Source organism: Vicia villosa, linkage group LG4 (genome assembly GCF_029867415.1).
Source record: "Vicia villosa cultivar HV-30 ecotype Madison, WI linkage group LG4, Vvil1.0, whole genome shotgun sequence".
NCBI classification, from domain to species: domain Eukaryota; kingdom Viridiplantae; phylum Streptophyta; class Magnoliopsida; order Fabales; family Fabaceae; genus Vicia; species Vicia villosa.
Window position 1 is genome coordinate 188,476,793 of NC_081183.1, and position 19,391 is coordinate 188,496,183.

Consider the following 19,391-nt stretch of genomic DNA (forward strand, 5'->3'; position numbering starts at 1 on the left):
TCGTATTCAACACTTTTATCACATGATCAATCCACAAACTTACACTAAAATTTTATCAAGTTCAACTTACAACCTTTTTAATTAGGAGAAAACTTACCTACAATTTCTTAGGTGTGGTTTATGATACTCCCTCCGGTCATTTTTATAAGAGACACTTATCCTTTCTAGATTCATCGAATAATTAATGTATTTGATCTATAATACTGACTAGGTACATTAATTATTTAATAAATCTAGAAAGGTGAAGTGTCTCTCATAAAAAAAAAATCAGAGGTAGTATTTGTCAATGAAAATATGACAATTGTACTTTAACATCATTTAATGAATAAAAATAGGAAAAAATTACATATATGTGTAAGTGAAATTTTAAACTTATTATATTTTTATCGAAAAATAATATAAACCACACATAAAAAATTATATCTAAGAGTTCTTCTTTTAATTATATTTTAAAATATCCCTCTCTTTATTAATAAGTATAACAAATTATTTTAAACGACAATTATACAAACACAATTTTTTGGTATGTATTTCTCTTTCTCATAGCTGAAAAAAGTTTTTAAGTAAATTTTTTAAAAAAGAAAAGGAATGAGAGGAAGAGTTATTTTTAAGTCTCTTGTGTATTTTGAATCATGCTCGAAGAAAAAAAATTATTTCCACACAAGTATAATTTTTTTTAAATAGTTTAAGAGGGGGACCATAATTCCTTCTAGCTCCGTCCCTACTTGAGAGTAAATGCTTTTTATGATGAATTAACAACTGTCTAGAATTGTTCCTTGCCTGCCAGATGTTCAGCAAGCCTGTGCAAACAGTCTGAACCAACAAGTTGCTCACATCACCATGGATACTGTGCTGGAGTGGAAGGTAGCAAGCAAAGCACCATCGAGTAGCCCAAGGGAGGTTAGCATGGGCAACACTGCCAGCTCTTCCTGGTCTGTCCAGTCCGATGCTGGATGTTTTGATAATGGCATTGTCTCTTTTGGTTGTGTGATTAAAGACTCAAATGAAAGAGTGCTTACTGCAGCATGCCAAAGAATTGATAGTTTTGCTGATATTGCTACAGCAGAAATTATGGGGATTCAATGGGCCATGCAGGTGGCCTTGGATCACAAGTTAGAAAATGTGGTCTTTCTATCTGATGCCCTTGAAGTGGTAGACTGCATAAATGGAGTTTCCTTCTCAGCTGCATTATGCTTTCGAAATTTAGGCATGCGGTTGTTGTTTATCTTAATAGACGTTTTAATATTGATGCACATCATTTGGTGCATGTAGGTAAAAGACTTGGTACTTTGTCTTGGACTGGTGTAATGCCTTCTGTTGAGGAACCAGTTGCTTGTACTGCCAATTTGGCTTCTTCTTAATCTAAGTTTCTTTTACCCTCAAAAAAAAAAAAAACAACTGTCTAGAATTGTGTAGAATGAGTGAGAGGTCTAAACAAATCCGAAAAGGCCAATTGGTCTAATTCTCAAACAGTCAATCACATCAAACACCCAAAACATTGTTAGAACCACGAAATTTGGATTCTGAGAATCTATTTCACTTAAATTCTCATATTCAAATTATGTTAAATGTAAATAATATTTGTATTTAGTCAATTTCATTCAAAGTTTTGTTCTAATTTCAATAGGATTTCAGCAAAAGAACAGCAAAAGTAAATGTAAATAATTTTTGTGTAAAATTCCTTCCCAACCAACAACATGTCGGCACAAGAATTTCAACTCCCTCCGTAAGAAAGAAGCCAATACTTCATTATTATTGGACCCATTATTAGCCACTTGGCAGCATCATGGAACGTGATACCGTAGCATGCGTCATGCACCGCGTTGCATCCTATCTGAAAATCCTTTCGTGGCCAGTTAGAGCGGTTACGCATTCACACTTCTGGTTGGCGTCTTGTTGTCCGCCACGTGGATCATCCGTTCCTCCCGCTATTTTTTCCTCACTTTCAATTCAATCAACTTTTATTATAGTCTTTTAATTATTCATATGCTTAAACTCAATTATTATTATGATTAATAATTATATTATTCTATAAAGTGGCTTTTTCTGTGGTTTAATCATTATTCTGACTCCTAATTTTTCCTCTCTGATTTCATTTTTATTCTCTATTTCATTTTTATTCACAATTTCGGTGGCGTGATAAGAGAAATAAATAGTGGTGAGGAAAAATCGAAAGAAAAGCCAAAACTTAGGGATTTCGATTTTGGTTTTGTTGCATTTGAATTTTGAATCAAATTATCTTCACAAACAAACGCTCACGTTATTGTGAAGTAGAAGCAAAACGCGAGGCTCTGAATTTTGAATTAACTTTTAAGCCTCACTTTCTACGTTTGCTTTTTCGTTCAGCATTTTCTTATTCGCTTCTTCAACTACTGTTTTGGTTCTGAATTTCGTCCACGATTTGTTCATTCATCGTTTTGCTGGTACATTTCACTTTCTGATTCTCGTTCTCTTCTCTTTGCTTGATTTTGATTGTTTCTTTGTTGATTAATTTCTGTTATGATTTTTTTGATTTTGCTCGTTTTGTATGAGTTTGTTGTGAATCTGTTTCGATTATGTGTTTGATTATTTTCTTGTTTAGAGAGGTAAGTATAAGTATATTATTCCAATTTGAATCGATTTTAGTGGTGAATGCAGTGATAGTGATTTACTGTACTGTTTTTTGATTAAGTAGGGTTTTGAAATTTCAATTGTGTTTTTTTTTACTAACATGATTGAATATTTTGAGCATGTTTGAATCAAGAGTCTTGTGAATTGATCTGATTTATTATTTTAATTTTTAGAATTGTCTTTTTCCTCTTTTTTTTATTATGTGTCATGCACTTTCTAGGAAGGAAGATGAAGAAAATTGCTCACTTAAAATCAATTTAGTTGATCTTTAATGCGTTTTGAACTTTGTAGCATTGACACCTCTGAAAAAATGTGTATCTGTGACAGTGTCAGTGTCCGAATCCCACACCAGCACTTATGATTGCGTTTATTTTATTCATTTTTTCCAAATTATTACCAGTGTAGTGGCGGTGTCGTGTTTCTGATGTCCGTGCTTCATAGATTATGGAATTTAATTTGTGAATCAAATCAAAATGTTTCAAATAAGCACTTAACATGAAAAATGAATTTAAAATAAGTTAAATATGATTTCCAATTTTCAGTGACTCCAAAGGCAATGTTAAGTGGGCAATTGGTTGGTATCTGTTGTTAAACAGGGCTGTGGAATTTATGTAAATGATGTCATGTGGCTTTTCATGCTTGTAAATGGTTCTTGCTTAGAGTTCTTTTAAGCTTCATTTCTTTATCTCAGCATGTGTCTGTCAGTTTTAATATTGAATTTAATTATATTCATAATTCATTTTTCACTTCAGTCCTTTACATCTTTGTTCTCTTGTCTGTTGTTTCATGGTGGAAAATATCTCTAGTTACAGTCAGACCTCTTTTTGCACCGTAACCAAAGGAAAAATCAATTTTTTGATAGTGCATTCATGTACTTGTGTCTAAAGAAACCATTTTTCTATGGGGATGTTGATTTGATTTTAACTCTTGCAGGTGATGGACATGATTTGGATTTCTAATGTCTCTCTTCATGGGTAATGATATTTGTCAAGTTTCACAGTGCAGAGAGCAAGGATGGACATTGTTGCTCTTTTAACTTCAGCTGGAATTAATATTGCTGTGTGTGCGGTGCTCTTTTCACTTTATTCTGTACTAAGAAAACAGCCCAGCAATGTTAATGTGTACTTTGGACGGAGAGTAGAATCTCATCGTTCACGACACCCTGATTTCTGGCTGGAAAGATTTGTTCCCTCTCCTGGCTGGATATTAAAAGCATGGGGAGTATCCGAGAATGAGATATTAGATATTGGTGGCTTGGATGCCGTAGTTTTTGTAAGGATACTTGTGTTCAGGTAATTTAATCATTCTAAAATTTGAGTAGTTTAAGCTCCGTGCCTTGTGTTATCTTGATGGACATTGTACTAGTGAATTTGGACTGCTTTGTTATCTGAATCATATTTTAACCTGAAATCTACCAAATCTACCAAGTGAGGATTTCTAATATTTAGATAAGTGGAAATGAACATGCTTTTAAGCTCACTCTAATGATTTTTTTAAGTATACTCTCTAGATGCATTAGATCTCGCTAAGAATTCATGTCAGAAATATAGTTGATAGCACACACGCATCATGTACCATAAAGTTTTATTGGTCAATGTTAATTAACATGTGAACTGCTGCACAACAATTTTATCACTTTGTAAGTAATTTTACTTTGTTTCATCAATAATAATTTCTTATGAAAGTATTATCGGTTGTGCATATTTTGTTGTTGGATGGTACAAGTATTAAAGGTCTAATGCAATGTAATAAAAATTTATATTTTTATCTCATGATAAGTAAATGTATTTCTAACTGTCTATCATCACCAATAGTGATGATTTTTTGCCCGAATAAGATTAATTTTACATTCCTTAACCATTTATACATCCATAATCGTTATTAATTAAGATTTGTGCTCACAGAGAAAGTAGCAACATTAAAATCTATGCTTTACCTCATGATTTTTGGCAAATGCGTTCCTAAATATCTATCACTAATAACAATGTTTTTCTGCGTGATAAGAATGCTTTTGCATTACTTAACCATTATATATCCCTAACCATTACCAAGATTTTCGCTCCTAGACAAAGTAGCAACATTAAGTAGCGATGCTAAGTTTGAGTTTTCATTGTACTCCGTATGGAATTTATGCACTTTTTACTTGAGTACACTGACACCATATCATTATACTCAATCTTTGTTACTTGCCTTTGTTTTTAAGTGTTTGGTTTTCACACCATTTTATGTTATTTCAAATCTAAATAAAGGGCTAAATAAGTTTTTTTTTTTTAATTCAGTTGTTCATCTTGATGCTATACTAACTATAAATGTTGCTATTGACTTCTACAGTATTCGAGTTTTTTCCATTGCTGCTGTCATCTGCACTGTTCTAGTGCTTCCTGTGAATTACTATGGTAGAGAAAGAAATCATAAGAATATACCTTTGGAGTCATTGGAAGTTTTTACCATTGAAAATGTCAAAACAGGTTCAAGATTGTAAGTGTTATATCTTATTTTTCAATGTTAGTTGTAATTATGCGTTGGAAACTCAGAAATCAATCATAAAAAACCTGTAATTTCAACTATCCCACATTTAAGGCCCAAGCCGGTGGCTGGATTACTCCAAATTTATGTTTTGCTTTCATTCTCTAGGTTTCCTTACAACATAACCACCTTTTTAGAAATTATTTTCTATCTTACCTCCACATTTTACATGATTTTTTTTTTTTGAAATCAACCTTTTGCATGACTATCAACCCTTATACCCCCTCCCTCTACACATAAATATAACTCTTGTTGTAGTAAACATTATAAACGTATGGTGAATGACTGACTCAGTTGAACAAGAGGTCGGTCTCCCCATCCCCTAACTTGAATCTCTATCATTATATAATATTAATTTAATCAGAATATCAGTAGTTTGTACAAGCTGAGAAAGGAATACTCCCTCCGGTCACTATTATAAGCAAAATTTCATTTTTCAGGTTCATTGCATAACCGATGCAGTGACAGAGGGAGTATAATAAAAAGGTTAATCAAAGATTCATATGTAGGAATGAACAATGCTCCCAAAAAAATGTAGCTTTGATATATTCTCTAATGGTTTCATTTTTTCTCATTGACTTTTCCTTGTAGCTGAGTGAATTTACTCGAGTTTCCTTTATTTGGAGTTTTTTATGCAATTTTTTCTCTCCAAAATTTTGAAGAGTGAATTATAAAGAAGAAAATGTGAAATTAGAGTTGCATACGCTTGAGTCATTCTACTTAATTTAGTTTTGATCTGTTTCTAAAAGATTAGAAGTTGATAAAGTAATAATTCATGATTTTATTAAGGAATAAATGTACAAACTCTGAATTGATTCCTTATTTGTGCTTTTTCTTCTTTTGTATGTCAGGCTTTGGGCTCATTGTCTTGCATTATACATCATTACACTTGCAGCTTGCACTCTTCTTTACTTTGTAAGGAGCTTTCTCTGCATGTTTTAGCATAATGACCAACACTTTTTGTTTTCTTTTCCAATTCTTGAATATGACTAACCAGTTGGTGTTTTTGTTTAGGAATACAAGAGTATTACTAAGTTGAAGCTACTTCATATTATTGGATCTCCTCCAAGACCAAGTCATTTTACTATTATTGTCCGATCAATTCCTTGGTCTGCAGAGGAATCATACTGTGACACAGTGAACAAGTTCTTCTCATATTACCATGCATCAACATATTTGTCTCACCAAATAATTTATAAGTCTGGCAAAGTCCAGAAATTGAAGGTGTGCTTCTTACCTTTTTAAACTTGTTTTGCTATTTTCAGTTCATCATCATACTGTTTTTTATTTTTGTCAAAGTAACATGGTTTTAAATAGAAATAGAAGAGAAATATTAAGGACTTAGAATATGACATTGATGTAATATGATTTAGATAGTCAAATGAAATAACATGGATCATAGAATCCTAAAAAATTAAAAAAAATAAAATAAAATAGTGTATGTGTGTATGTGTCTGTACTAATCCATATAAATGTTTTTTTTTTTTTTTGCGTAAATTCGGATATCCTTCTTGTGCTGTTGTTGAGACTGATCCCTCGGACCAGGTAGGACCACAATGGACGACAAAGCTCTTTCTCAAGAGTTTTAACGCTGCTACATTTCCATATAAATGTGTATAAAATAGCATCAATAAGAAAAAGACCATTTATATCAATACTATAAACCGTTTAAAAAGACAATCAGTACTAGAAACACTTAATTAAACTTATATTCAAGACATTGGTTTCTAAATCTGTTCTTAATTTTACTTTTTAAACTTACATGCAATGAGAATATGTTCTATTCAAGCCATCTCAACCCCTCTACCCAGGTTCCGGCTTTGGTTATGATACTTGAACTTTGAGTATATATTTTCTCTCAATTTTTAATGATATTTGAAGTATTTTTTATTTTTCATTAATATAAACCAGTATTTCTCTTGTTAAGAGAACGGTGTTTTGTATTTATTTATTTTATTTAAATCTTCTCTCCCCAGGACGAGGCTGAACATTTCTGCAAGGTAGTTAAGGACGCTTCATCGGAAAAGACTTGTAAAGCAACTTTTGTGCCATGTTGCTGTTTGACTTCCACAGATTCTTTTAAGATGGATTCTAATGAGATGGGTAGTGTTCAAGGGGGAACATGCTACACTGACATAGATACAAAGAAAAAGGTATTTGTTCTACCTGAATTGGTTTATAATTTATTTATACAATTGCAACAAATGTGAATTTCCCTTTTCATATTTTGACATTGCACTACTTTATTTAGAACTTCAATATGTGATAAAGATCAGTTGATATTGTTGTATTGTATGAGAAGAAAACAACAAGGTATATTCAAAAAATTAAATTTCTAAATTAAGTAGTTACCGTGACTTTTTTTTTGGACAATGTGAGTGAATTACTGTGGCTTTTAATGTATGATTTTTTGTTCATTTACTTGAATATATCACTTACTGCATTGTTGGATCTGTACTCAATGTTAACTAAAAAAAATTCTGTAATTAATTCCACATAGAAATTTGTTGAAACTGCAAATGTAATGTATGACTGTCCCATTAATTAATGTAAATGCTGAAAAACAAGTTTCTAATGTAGAAGATGGACGAACAAATAATCATTGTTGGAGCTGCATTATTTTGGGTTTGTTAAGATTTGAAAATCATTCTTGGACCTGCACCTAATAATTGTTCATGCTTTGCTAATGAATTCCTTGATTTAATGGTATCAGTGCTTCTTTGACTCATTAGGGTAGAGTAAATCCCTATAAATGAATTGACAAAAAGCTAATATAAGCTTGTGAATTATCTATCTCTGATGCAGGAACTCCCAGCTGCTTTTGTGTTCTTTAAAAGTCGGTATGCTGCTCTTATGGCTTCACAGACTCTGCAAACATCAAATCCTATGTTATGGGTGACAGACTTGGCTCCTGAACCAAATGATGTTCACTGGTCTAATATTCGTGTACAATATAGGCAAATTTGGATCCGTAGAATGGCTACATTTGCGGCTTCGATTGCATTCATGCTTGTGTTCCTCATCCCTGTTACACTAGTACAAGGATTGACTCAACTAGACAAGCTTCAGAAAATGTTCCCTTTTCTGGCAGGGGTACTTAAAGAGTAAGACATTTCTGCAGAAATAATGTTTTTAAGATTCCATTAAGATAGAATAAAGGAAGAAACATATTCATCTATATCAGGGGAGGAAATTATAATTTTCAAATTTAGATTAGAGGGTGGTGTAATTTAAGCATTTCTCGAAGGATAAAAGTGTAATTCACCTCAGACATGGAACATGGAGTTTTAGATACGTATTTTTAAGTTATGAATTGCTATAAAGGTACGCTGTAAATTGATTCTTTCACTCGTTTTTTTGCAGGCCATATGTGATTCAGCTGGTGACGGGTTACCTACCAAGTGTGATATTGGTTTTATTTTTGTGCGCAGTTCCACCTATGATGATTTTTTTTTCAACAGTTGAGGGTCCTATTTCCCGCAGTAGAAGGAAGAAAAGTGCATGTTGGAAAGTTTTGTACTTCTCAATCTGGAATGTGTTTTTCGTTAATGTTTTCACTGGTTCTGTTATCAGTCAACTTTCAGTCTTTTCTAGCATAAAAGACTTGCCTGGACAACTTGCCAAAGCTGTGCCATCTCAGGTGATTTATCGAGACCCTCTAGGTCACTGTGTACTTTAAATCACAACCTTTTTTTCGACCTATTTTGTTATGTTTTAGAGTATTATTTTCTTCTCGAAATGATTTTGTATGTTTGAATGTATTAGAGATATAAGGAAAGCCCTTCCGTGATTCGTAATTCACTAGGCTTTTTCATGGTATGCAGGCTACCTTCTTCACAACTTATATTTTATCATCTGGTTGGGCAAGTTTGGGATTTGAACTTCTGCAAATTTGTCCTCTTTTATATAATCTATTCCAGAGATTCCTACTCAGAGTTAAGGATGATACACTTATTGGCATAACTTTTCCATACCATACAGAAGTTCCAAGGGTATTACTATTTGGATTTCTTGGGTTTACCTGTTCTATTCTGGCACCTCTAATGCTTCCCTTCTTATTGATCTACTTTTTCCTTGCTTACCTAGTTTACCGAAATCAGGTTAGTCTTTTTATCACATGTTTGTCTTCTCCTTCGTTATGGAATGCATTTTCTTAATTTTCCATTATGATTAAATACTTCCTAATTGTAGTTATATTAACCTTTTTCAGATTTTGAATGTGTATATTACAAAATACGATAGTGGGGGACAATACTGGCCTATCGCTCACAACACAACAGTCTTTTCGTTGTTAGTTGCTCAATTTATTGCACTTGGGGTGTTCGGAATAAAACGCTCGACAGTTGCATCTGGATTTACCATTCCCTTGATCATTATCACCCTTCTTTTTCATCAGTATTGTAGGCATCGATTTCTCCCAGTATTTAAAAGCTATTCAACACAGGTAAATCTCTCTTTTTCGCCGCACCTTCTCCATTACCAAGTCTTTCCTTCCCCCGCTTTAAACTAAACTTAGTTTGTTTTAGATTCTTGTTGATATGGATAGGAAAGATGAAGATAGTGGCAACATGGAAGGGATTTATGAACAATTGCGTTCCGCATACATCCAACCCACTTTAGTGTCGCAAGCCCCAAGCCCATCCGAATCCACCAGCCCACAAGACGACAAGCAGTCATCTGAGATTTCAGTAGATATCGAGAAAGGTTTGTTTGCTTTAATATAATGAATGGTAAACGTTTCAATTTTCAGGCGATATTTATAACTCGGCTATGTTTGCTTTTCATTTTTCAGGCAAAGCAGTTGATCAACAACATAGACCAGAACCTGTCCATCGCACATTGAGTTCGAGCTCAGATAAATCAGTACTTAGTGGAGATCAAACGAGTGATCCGGCTTGTACATTGAATAAGAATATTCTTAATGCGCCCCATCCATCACTTGAACATTTAATTAATGATGGATTATGATGGTCTCTTGATTCATTTTGTCCATCAAATATTTTTAAATGTAAATTGTAGATAGATTTTTCCGAAAAAAAAAGATCTCCATTTAGATACAAATAGACACATATAATTGAAGTAATTAAAATTTTCCCATACTAAAAATGTTGTGCAATTGCAACAATATTTAAAATTGAGAGATGAAGTGACTTCAATTTCTCCATCCATTTCTTTGACTCATGTAGCTGATCATATTGATAAGAATTGGTTGTTGTTGAATAAAGAATGTTTGGATTTTTTACAATATCATAATGTTTGTATCACTTGAACTATAGTAATGGAGACAGCAAATGCAGGGACCTCCACTTAAAAGTTAAATTTTTGGAATCTCAAAAGAGTTCAGGTAGGTGTTACATTTGTTTGTAACTTGAAACTAGTTTGTATGTTTATCAAAAGACACGTGTATTGATGCATAAGAAAAAAATGTTTACTGGTGTATTGTGGTTTGATTAGTTGTTGACTACTACAACTTTGCATTTTTAATGAAATTGTTCATAAAACTTGCAAACGGCTAGGAAATATTTTTAAATAAATTAAAGGCACAAACCAAAACATCATTTTCTAGATGTTTAAATGGCAATACATACTAACAAACAACATAAGTGGGTTCTCATTTATGATGGCATGAGTGATTCGCAAAATTTGCTCTATTGACTATGTTTCATTCACTTGAATAAGCAAGGTAGGAATAAATTCACAACTAGTTCATATGAACAAGATGATTGAAGAAGGTTACTTGCTTCTATACGAATCACATCGGCTACATTTTTGAAGAAAGGTGAAGTTTATGTCAGCACGGCTCAACAAAATTTAGAACTTAACTTTCCATCTTTCCATTTATGCCTCCAAACTATAAGCATTCCTCATTTCTCGTTTGTTTTTTGCATCTTCCATAAAATTTCTCCAACAAAATTTCAATTTATGCCTCCAAACTAGAAGGGTTCCTCATTTCTCGTAAGTTTTTTGCATCTTCCATAAAATTTCTCCAATACCACAGTAGCTGCATCAGTCCACCATTTGCAACATGCAATAGAAACACGCCTGATTGTATTGAGAACCATGTCGACGTAAACTTGACCAACACAAAAAGACCACACAAGCCCAACCGACGCCATTTCAAATCAATCTCCTATCAAATGGAAGCCCAAACAAGATCATTAATAGAGTGTAAGAAACAAAGAAACCACGGAATAATAACATACACAGAAAATATACCTCAAATTGATGAAACAATTCCAGAAATATCTCCTTCAAGAAATCAGCCATAAGGCAGCCAACAAAGAGACCAACGGGAATTATTAGTTCCCGATTTATAGAGAATGTATATACAACATCTGATAAGGAGCTAATGATGAAATACGCTACAAGTGACCATTTTAACGCCTCTTGCACGAGAAAAGGTAGTCTATCAAGAAGTGTATGTTGAGCTTTTCTCCAAGGAAATTCTTGAACCGGCCTTGGCATTACTTCTTTTAATTTCTTCTTCATGACCCCGATCTGCATCTTAACCTCATTAGGCTCGTTATTGTCCGCCACCGATGCTTTAATTGAAGTGGTGCGAGTATATAATGTTTGATGACGAAGGTAAGTTTTTGAACTTCTACAGAAATGACTGGGTTGGCATCGAAACCGATGAACCTGGACAAAAGAATGAAATGAGATTGCTCTGATTGAAGCAAACATTTGGAGTGCTCTGATTCCAACAAGAACTTGCACACTTTTTTAATCAATGCCTCTCTTCAAATCTATGTTGTTCTTATATTATTTTTTTTATTAATTTTGCTAACCAGTCCTTAAAAAAACACTATACATTTTCATTCCTATCTAATCACAGTAAACCTTGGCACCCATAATGTCCATTCCAGGTGAATATGTTCTTTCACTACATAACCAACTAACACAGATAGAAACCTTGGCACCCACCTCACCATCTTTACAATCAATTTATTAAAACACGCAGCAAACCATATTATCACACTTACTAATACATGCAGCAGTAAGCGTGAAGGAGGTAATCCTTGTATCTTTGGCTGTCAAGTCATTATCATTGTGGGATGTTATGAGTGGTAAAAGGATAGTTAGAATAGTTATGCAACTAACTTCTCTACAAGCTTGTCTTCATCCAAATTCCTCAAAACCATCTCAATGTTCTGTTTGCAACTAACGTCTCTACAAGCTCGTCTTCATCCAAGTTTCTCAAAACCATCTCAATATTCTGTTAGAGTTACCTCTTCACACCTACTGCTGCATGTTTTAGTAAGCATGTCAACCTGATTTATGTATGAAACTCAACAAGGAAAACTCTTGTAACGGATTGTAAAGATGTCGCTGGTGCTGTAGTGAAGAACAATGAATTCAGCAGGAATGGACAATATCCTCTAACAAATTTAAAAATGTAAATGAGAGCATAACCTTGTAAAAATAGACTATATGTAAATGAGAGAGCATAACCCAAATTTCCATTATTCTGCAACCAAAAAACATACATTAGGAGGTCTTGTTAAGTCAGCTCAGTTAGTAGCTATGCAGAGACACAGAGCTGGTTTCCAACCCGCAACATTCCACATTAAAAAAAAAACATACTTTAATTTGAAAAGCATACTTTATAGTCAATTGGAAGGTAAAGGAAATCATAAGTCCCATGGTGATTCTCCTCAATGTCATAAAGCAGCATCTTTGAAATGTACCTTCAAACAAATAGAAACACAAGGATGTTAAATTGATTTTATCATAAACAAAATGATCAAATTGCTGAGTAATTATTCTTACTTGTTAGGAATATTTTTAATGATTAAAGTAGTCCTTCTATACTCGGCACGAACAATCGTGTCGAGATCAATCTGGCAATGACAATACAACTTCTTAGTCTGAATTTGCAAGGGATGCAACACTGGAGGAGTGGTGAGAAAAGGTCCAAAAGGAGCAGAATACATGTATGGGATTAGACGCTTCTCTGATAAAGAATGTGATGGAGATGCGTTTGCATGGTTGTTGTGTGGTATAGAAGGTGCAGGTTGTTTGTCTTTTTGATTGTTTTTGTTAACACCATTATCAGATAGTTCTGTAGATGGAGTTTTGATGTTGTGGAATGGAAGGAGTAATTCTAAGTGAAGATTCGCTTCTGCTTGATGTTCTTCGCTCATCTTCTCCAACAACCTAACTAGGTTTTCTATTGTTTCTATGGTTACTTAGGTTAGGACTCGTGATATTTGATGATAGCAACCGTTATTATTTATAGTTACTTCAAGTTGTTGGAATATAACCCAATTTTTTTTAAAAAAATACTTCCGAATTTATATCTACGGAAACAAAGAGTATAATTTGAATTCTGTGTATTGAGAAATCCTCGAATATAATAGCATTTATTTGGTTAAAAAAAAACAATGTGTTTATTTAGAAATCTCTACTCATTCCAACAACTTGAAGTAACTATAAATAATAACGGTTGCTATCATCAAATATCACGAGTCCTAACCTAAGTAACCATAGAAACAATAGAAACCCTAGTTAGGTTGTTGGAGAAGATGAGCGAAGAACATCAAGCAGAAGCGAATCTTCACTTAGAATTACTCCTTCCATTCCACAACATCAAAACTCCATCTACAGAACTATCTGATAATGGTGTTAACAAAAACAATCAAAAGACAAACAACCTGCACCTTCTATACCACACAACAACCATGCAAACGCATCTCCATCACATTCTTTATCAGAGAAGCGTCTAATCCCATACATGTATTATGCTCCTTTTGGACCTTTTCTCATCACTCCTCCAGTGTTGCATCCCTTGCAAATTCAGACTAAGAAGTTGCATTGTCATTGCCAGATTGATCTCGACACGATTGTTCGTGCCGAAGATAGAAGGACTACTTTAATCATTAAAAATATTCCTAACAAGTAAGAATAATTACTCAGCAATTTGATCATTTTGTTTACGATAAAATCAACTTAACATCCTTGTGTTTCTATTTGTTTGAAGGTACATTTCAAAGATGCTGCTTTATGAAATTGAGGAGAATCACCATGGGACTTATGATTTCCTTTACCTGCCAATTGAGTATGTTTTTTTTATGTGGAATGTTGCGGGTTGGAAACCAGCTCTACGTCTCTGCATAGCTACTAACTGAGCTGACTTAACATGACCTCCTAATGTATGTTTTTTGGTTGCAGAATAATGGAAATTTGGGTTATGCTCTCATCAATATGCTCTCTCATTTACCTATGCAAGTTTCCCCCTTGAAAGAAAAGATTAGAGCACATGATTACAAAAGAAAACAAAGAAAAAAAATGAATTCTAACCCATCAAGGTAGCAACAGAATCTGATATATAGTTTAGGGTTTAGATAGAGAATTGAAAGATACACATTCCGTGAGCAAAGCATAGACAGCGTTTTGACTTTTAAAACAAGGCATAGAGAAGAACAAACATACCTGAAATTTGAGAGTTGTCGAAGGAATGGTCGGAGAAGAAAGAGTAGACATAGTTTCTTCTTCAGCGGCTGGCGCTCCAACACATCAATTTACCTTCTTTTTTTTTTTTTTTTCGTCAATTAGTATGGGAAGGGTTTTAGTAGATAGGATATGGGCATGAGTCATGACTCAATTTAATTGACTGATTTATCGTGTCACCCCCTATATTTTCATAAAAGTAAACTTACTTTTGATAAATGAGGTAAAAACTTATTGTTTGAAAAATTTGATAAAACTCAAATTTTTGAAAAATTCGGGAAACTCTCAATTCTTTTAATAAATATAGAAGTGTTATTTGAAAAATGGGTAAAAAAACTCATAGTCTTTTTGAAAAATTGGGTAGTGTTATTCAAAAAATCCATTAAAAACTCATGAGATTCTCTAAAAATCCGATAGAAACTCATAGATTCATTTGTACTAGTCAAAAAGTACAAGTGTGATATCCTGCAAGGGCAAGGAGACTTAGAGATCTTAGTAGGTGTATAACGCGTTTTGGTGGTGAGTGCTCGCTCTCTACGCCGAGAAGCTCTGTACACTGTTTTGGGGCTATTTAGGGGACTAGATCACGTGAGGTGAAGGGCCCTGCTAGTGGTCGATGCAACTTGATTGCAGGCAGGCGGTTAGGTTAGTCGGATGTGCTAAGAATGTAATGAGCATGGTGCTCTTTGAGTTGTGGAGAGTGAATATGACTTAGAGTTTGTCCCTTCCCCCTTTAATTATAGGAGGTATTTATAGATACCTCTTTGAGCCTGGGGTTTTTACTCCTTTCGTGGTGTTAATTGCTCCTCTTTTATTAGAAAAATTTATCGACCACTTATCTTATAGGAGTCAATGGAGACTCTCTCTTCCTTGAGCCCCACATTGTAGGTGTCTATGGTCAAGTCCTTGGATTCCACCTAAGCAACACGGTTGTTAGGTGAGAGTGTTATATCTTAGTACCCCTACAAATGTAACATTACGTAGTCTCTCGAGCACGAGGGTTTTTCTTAAGGGTGAAGTGTTTAAAATTCCATTACCTTTTCTAGAACCGGCTCCTCGTCATATCGACGAGTCTCTTAACTAAGAGCAGCAGCATTCGATGGGCGAGTTCCTGTGCTGAAGGCGCTTCTATTACTTGGCGATTCCCTCTGCTGGAGGCGCTTACGTGGTCATGGCGTTTAAAATGGCAAGGAAAAACATCTATGTTTCGAAATGATGCTTTGAGACATCAAAGCTTCACTCACTTAGGCTAGATTGAGTGCTTGAGGGGAAAAGACACTGTGGCATTTAATGCAGCTCATGATGACGTTTTTTGGGAAAATAAATTTGTTTCTCATTTTACATGAGGCCTCCAAGTGTGGGAGCTTTCCCACTTCTGGTGGTAGTCTTTTCTATTGGGTGTGCATGTGGACTCACCCCTTTGACCTTCTTATATATTTTTCAGAAGCATCATTTTACTTCCTTTTCTCCCTCTTTTTTCATAGAAGCATTTATGGGTTAGATTACGTTCCCTTGAAACCCCACTTCTACCGGTTATGGTGAAGAGAACTAAGCTCATCCATGTTCAGGACATTGTTTTCTTGTATCCCACTGAGGATATGATCAACAACTTTCGTCATGGAACCTTGCTCGAGGGATGAGAGGGAAAACATGGACACCTCTAGTGACTCATCTGCTATTTACTTCTACCTTGATCTTCCTGTTATCTATGAGTTAGGGGTCTTGGTCCATTTCTATTCCTTTGAAATAAAGTTCTTAGCTGCCATTTATGTGGACCTTCCCTAAGTCACTCTAAATGTATGGGGTATACTTAGAGCTTTTCAAATAATTTGTTGTAATTTGGGGATATCCCCTTCTGTCATGGTGCTTCTCTATTTTTACAGAACGAAGTTTCTTCCCAATAATAGTTGGGTAACATTTCGCTCTTTCCTGAGGTATTTTTGCTGAAACCCTTCGCCAATCCTTATGAGGATTGGAAAGACAAGTTCGTTCGAATAAGAGGGCAGAGTAATGCTTCTCTTGTTATTGCGATAGCGGGAGTTGAGCCTTTTTTCCCTTATATTGGACTCCTCATCATAAAACCACAATAAGGCTAGACTCACGTGTCCTTTCTCCCCTGAACCGGGAAATGATTCAAGTTTCGGAGTTCTTTCACCCCCTTGACGTCCAACACCTTCATCAACTGGGACCGTGAAGACGACAACAGAGTGGAGGAATACTTAGGTATGGGTAAATACTTTATTATTCTTATTCTATTGTATGGACTTATTATGAGAGTTTGTTATCTACAAGCATGATGGTGGTGGTTCCTCTTAATGAAAAAAGGGAGCGTCTAGTGAAGATGTAGACGACTCAGCAACTAGCGATGCTTTCTTTTTCCCCTGACACTACTGATGCTCGGGGTACGGTGCAAGGTGAAACTTCACGAGCGATAAATATTTTCCCTCCTAAGGTTCATAGGAGGGTAGAAAGCTCTCATGGCCCGTTAGGAATCGAGAGGCAGAGCTTGAATCGGACCAATTAGTGGGTGTTTGGGCTCCTTCTACACTCTCTTTGTGGCATGATCAAACCTTTAACGCAATGAACTTTTTCTGATCATTTTTTCTTTTTACCCGAGAACTTCCTAGGTGATTACCGACTTCTTTCTGCTATGTCTCCCACTCAACTGTCTACTTTGTTAGCGGCCTAGCTTATGAGGTGTTTTCTGGTGGGGAGAGCGCTAAGAGAGAGACGCTTAGACACCTTGAAGAGGCTACATTCATGGGCCATCAACCTGAACAAATGCACTCTAGAATGTGGGGATGGCGTTAAAGCAAATAAAGAGGAGAAGTGACAATGTGAAAGCGTTTTCCAAAGGAGTTGACACTCAGACCTTTGTTCAGCATGAAAAAGTGGAGGACTTAAAGAAGTTGCTCGAGGAAGCTCGGAATGGACTTGAAAGCACAAAGGAGCGGGTCTTGCAGCTTATGGATGACACCGTGGCAACCTCCATTTATCACTTTGAGGAAGTGCGAAGACAGATTGCCTTTCTTTATCCCCATCTGGATTTGAGCCCCATGGATTCTTTTAAGGTGGTCCTATATGAGAAACTGGTAAGTGAAGAGTGATTCCTCCTCCCTCATACTTTCTTTTGGTTGTACTTCTATTTACCTCTCTGAGGGCTTCTTAAAACTGTTTTGGACAGCGGCGTCCCTTTGGGGTCGCCTTTTATATTAACTGCCTCTATTGTTAACTGTTTATTGCTTGTCCTTATTTTTTAAGACGTTTCATTGTTGAAAAATATTGCTGCATGAGTAGGAAATTATGGGTTTTTTTCACTTTAGTTCAAATTTGATGAAATGAAAGAGAAAAAAGAGACAAATATTTGTGCGTAGTTCGGTTTTTAATATTCGTAAGTTAAATTTGGAGATTGAAATTCATACTAACCTTTTAATATGTTTGTAGTTCTTAGTTTGGATTTAGGTGTGGTATGCTGGATTAGAACTTGACAAATACACTAAACTTGAATGTAATGAAGTAGAATTTATGAGAAAGATTGAAAAATATTGGTGCATGAGTAGGCAATAGTGAACAATGTTTTCACTTGAATTCAAACTTGATGAAATGAAAGAGGAGAAAGAGGCAAATGTTTGTTCGTGAATATTTAAAATGCTAGCATTCGAATTTCAATCTCTATAAGTTAAATATGAATATTGTAGTTAAGACTAACCCTTTAACGTTTTTGTAGTTCCAAGTTTGGATTTTGGTGTAATATGCTGAGGCACGTCTGAATTTCAATATCCGTAAATTTTTAATTTGAATGTCAACATTCATATTTATTTTTAACTTAAAGTTTTTCAAAGAGAATTTATTGTGTATTTGGTGCGTCTTGAGATTAAAATGTAACGATTTTTATTTAGACAATTTCTTTATAGACCCCCATGGGGTGAAGCCCCCTGTTAAAAACCCCAAAATGCCCCTAGATTTCAGAGATGCATCTCCGAAATCACCCATTTTCACATTTTCAATTATTTCGGAGATGTATCTTCGAAAACACCCATTTTGGGTGTTTTCAGATATGCATCTCCGAAAACACCCATTTTTTGGTGTTTTCAGATATGCATCTCCGAAATAGCATATAGACCAGTTTCGGAGATGCATCTTCGAAATATGCTCTGAGTTTTTCTTTTTCTTTTCAAAACAATGACTAATCTCATATTTTACATTAATCGACAAAATATAACAGAATCGACAAAATATAACACGTAAATTAGAATAAAATACCAATATTATAAATACGTAAATAGTTGTAACGATAAGTGCTCATTGTCAATATATTACAACACGAATACAAAAAAGTCATGAATAAAACATAAATAGGCAACTGCTACTGAGTATGCCCAATGCGAACACCCTGCGACCTCCTCTGCCACCTATACGCTGTCGCACCGGCCGCGTCACTAACCATCCTCTCCATAATGGCAACTGCCTCTGGACCGCCCTGTTCAATGATACCTCACGAGAGGAAGTCGCCCGAGCCAGCCGACTCCTCGATCCAGATGAGGAACCTGCAGGCGCCTCATCCATTTGGACGGGCACTCAAACTCGACTTTGTCCTCGTGTCGCTGCTAGATGTGCAGTCCGCTCGCGTCGAGCCGATGTTGTCTGGGTCTCTCTACCTTGTTTAAGTCGTGCCTGGTTTCCTGAAATTTTCCTGAAAAAATTGCACCAGGTATGACGTTGAAATAATTCAGAAAATTAAAAAAAATACAATTTAGACTAAATTCCGAAGTGCATTTCTGAAACTGGTCAGAGGTGATTTTAGA

General features: G+C 35.0%; 2 protein-coding genes across 4 annotated transcripts; one reads left to right on the top strand and one right to left on the bottom strand.

Moving 5' to 3' along the window:
* Positions 1–1,989: 1,989 nt before the first annotated feature.
* LOC131596437 (CSC1-like protein RXW8) lies at positions 1,990–10,119 on the top strand. 3 transcript variants are annotated; one of them, XM_058869084.1, is made up of 12 exons: positions 1,990–2,423; positions 3,544–3,902; positions 4,942–5,088; positions 5,988–6,051; positions 6,151–6,360; positions 7,113–7,289; positions 7,942–8,240; positions 8,500–8,776; positions 8,961–9,236; positions 9,347–9,580; positions 9,663–9,840; positions 9,929–10,119. In XM_058869084.1, exons 2-12 carry the CDS (start codon positions 3,625–3,627, stop codon positions 10,102–10,104), a joined length of 2,316 nt encoding a protein of 771 aa, XP_058725067.1. In that variant the 5' UTR covers positions 1,990–2,423; positions 3,544–3,624; the 3' UTR covers positions 10,105–10,119. The 3 variants fall into 3 exon arrangements, with proteins under 3 accessions (XP_058725067.1, XP_058725069.1, XP_058725068.1); XM_058869086.1 differs by lacking the exon at positions 1,990–2,423 and adding an exon at positions 3,403–3,421; XM_058869085.1 differs by lacking the exon at positions 1,990–2,423 and having other exon boundaries at positions 3,469–3,902.
* A 647-nt stretch (positions 10,120–10,766) lies between these two features.
* Positions 10,767–14,723, bottom strand: LOC131596438 (uncharacterized). Its single transcript, XM_058869087.1, has 3 exons — positions 14,569–14,723; positions 11,353–11,775; positions 10,767–11,266 (listed from the first exon to the last, which is right to left on the bottom strand). Exons 1-3 carry the CDS (start codon positions 14,617–14,619, stop codon positions 11,057–11,059), a joined length of 684 nt encoding a protein of 227 aa, XP_058725070.1. The 5' UTR covers positions 14,620–14,723; the 3' UTR covers positions 10,767–11,056.
* Between the last annotated feature and the right edge of the window lie 4,668 nt (positions 14,724–19,391).

What these genes read in the sequence shown, in the direction of transcription:
- LOC131596437 (XM_058869084.1), top strand. Translation starts at nt 3,625, where the DNA reads ATGGACATTGTTGCTCTTTTAACTTCAGCTGGAATTAATATTGCTGTG. An exon ending in CTTGCACTCTTCTTTACTTT is followed by an intron (nt 6,052 to 6,150) that starts GTAAGGAGCTTT and finishes GTTTTTGTTTAG; the next exon opens with GAATACAAGAGTATTACTAA. An exon ending in CCAAAGCTGTGCCATCTCAG is followed by an intron (nt 8,777 to 8,960) that starts GTGATTTATCGA and finishes CATGGTATGCAG; the next exon opens with GCTACCTTCTTCACAACTTA.
- LOC131596438 (XM_058869087.1), bottom strand. Translation starts at nt 14,619, where the DNA reads ATGTCTACTCTTTCTTCTCCGACCATTCCTTCGACAACTCTCAAATTT. An exon ending in CGACAACTCTCAAATTTCAG is followed by an intron (nt 11,776 to 14,568) that starts GTATGTTTGTTC and finishes TCTTTTGTCCAG; the next exon opens with GTTCATCGGTTTCGATGCCA. An exon ending in AATTGTTTCATCAATTTGAG is followed by an intron (nt 11,267 to 11,352) that starts GTATATTTTCTG and finishes TCCATTTGATAG; the next exon opens with GAGATTGATTTGAAATGGCG.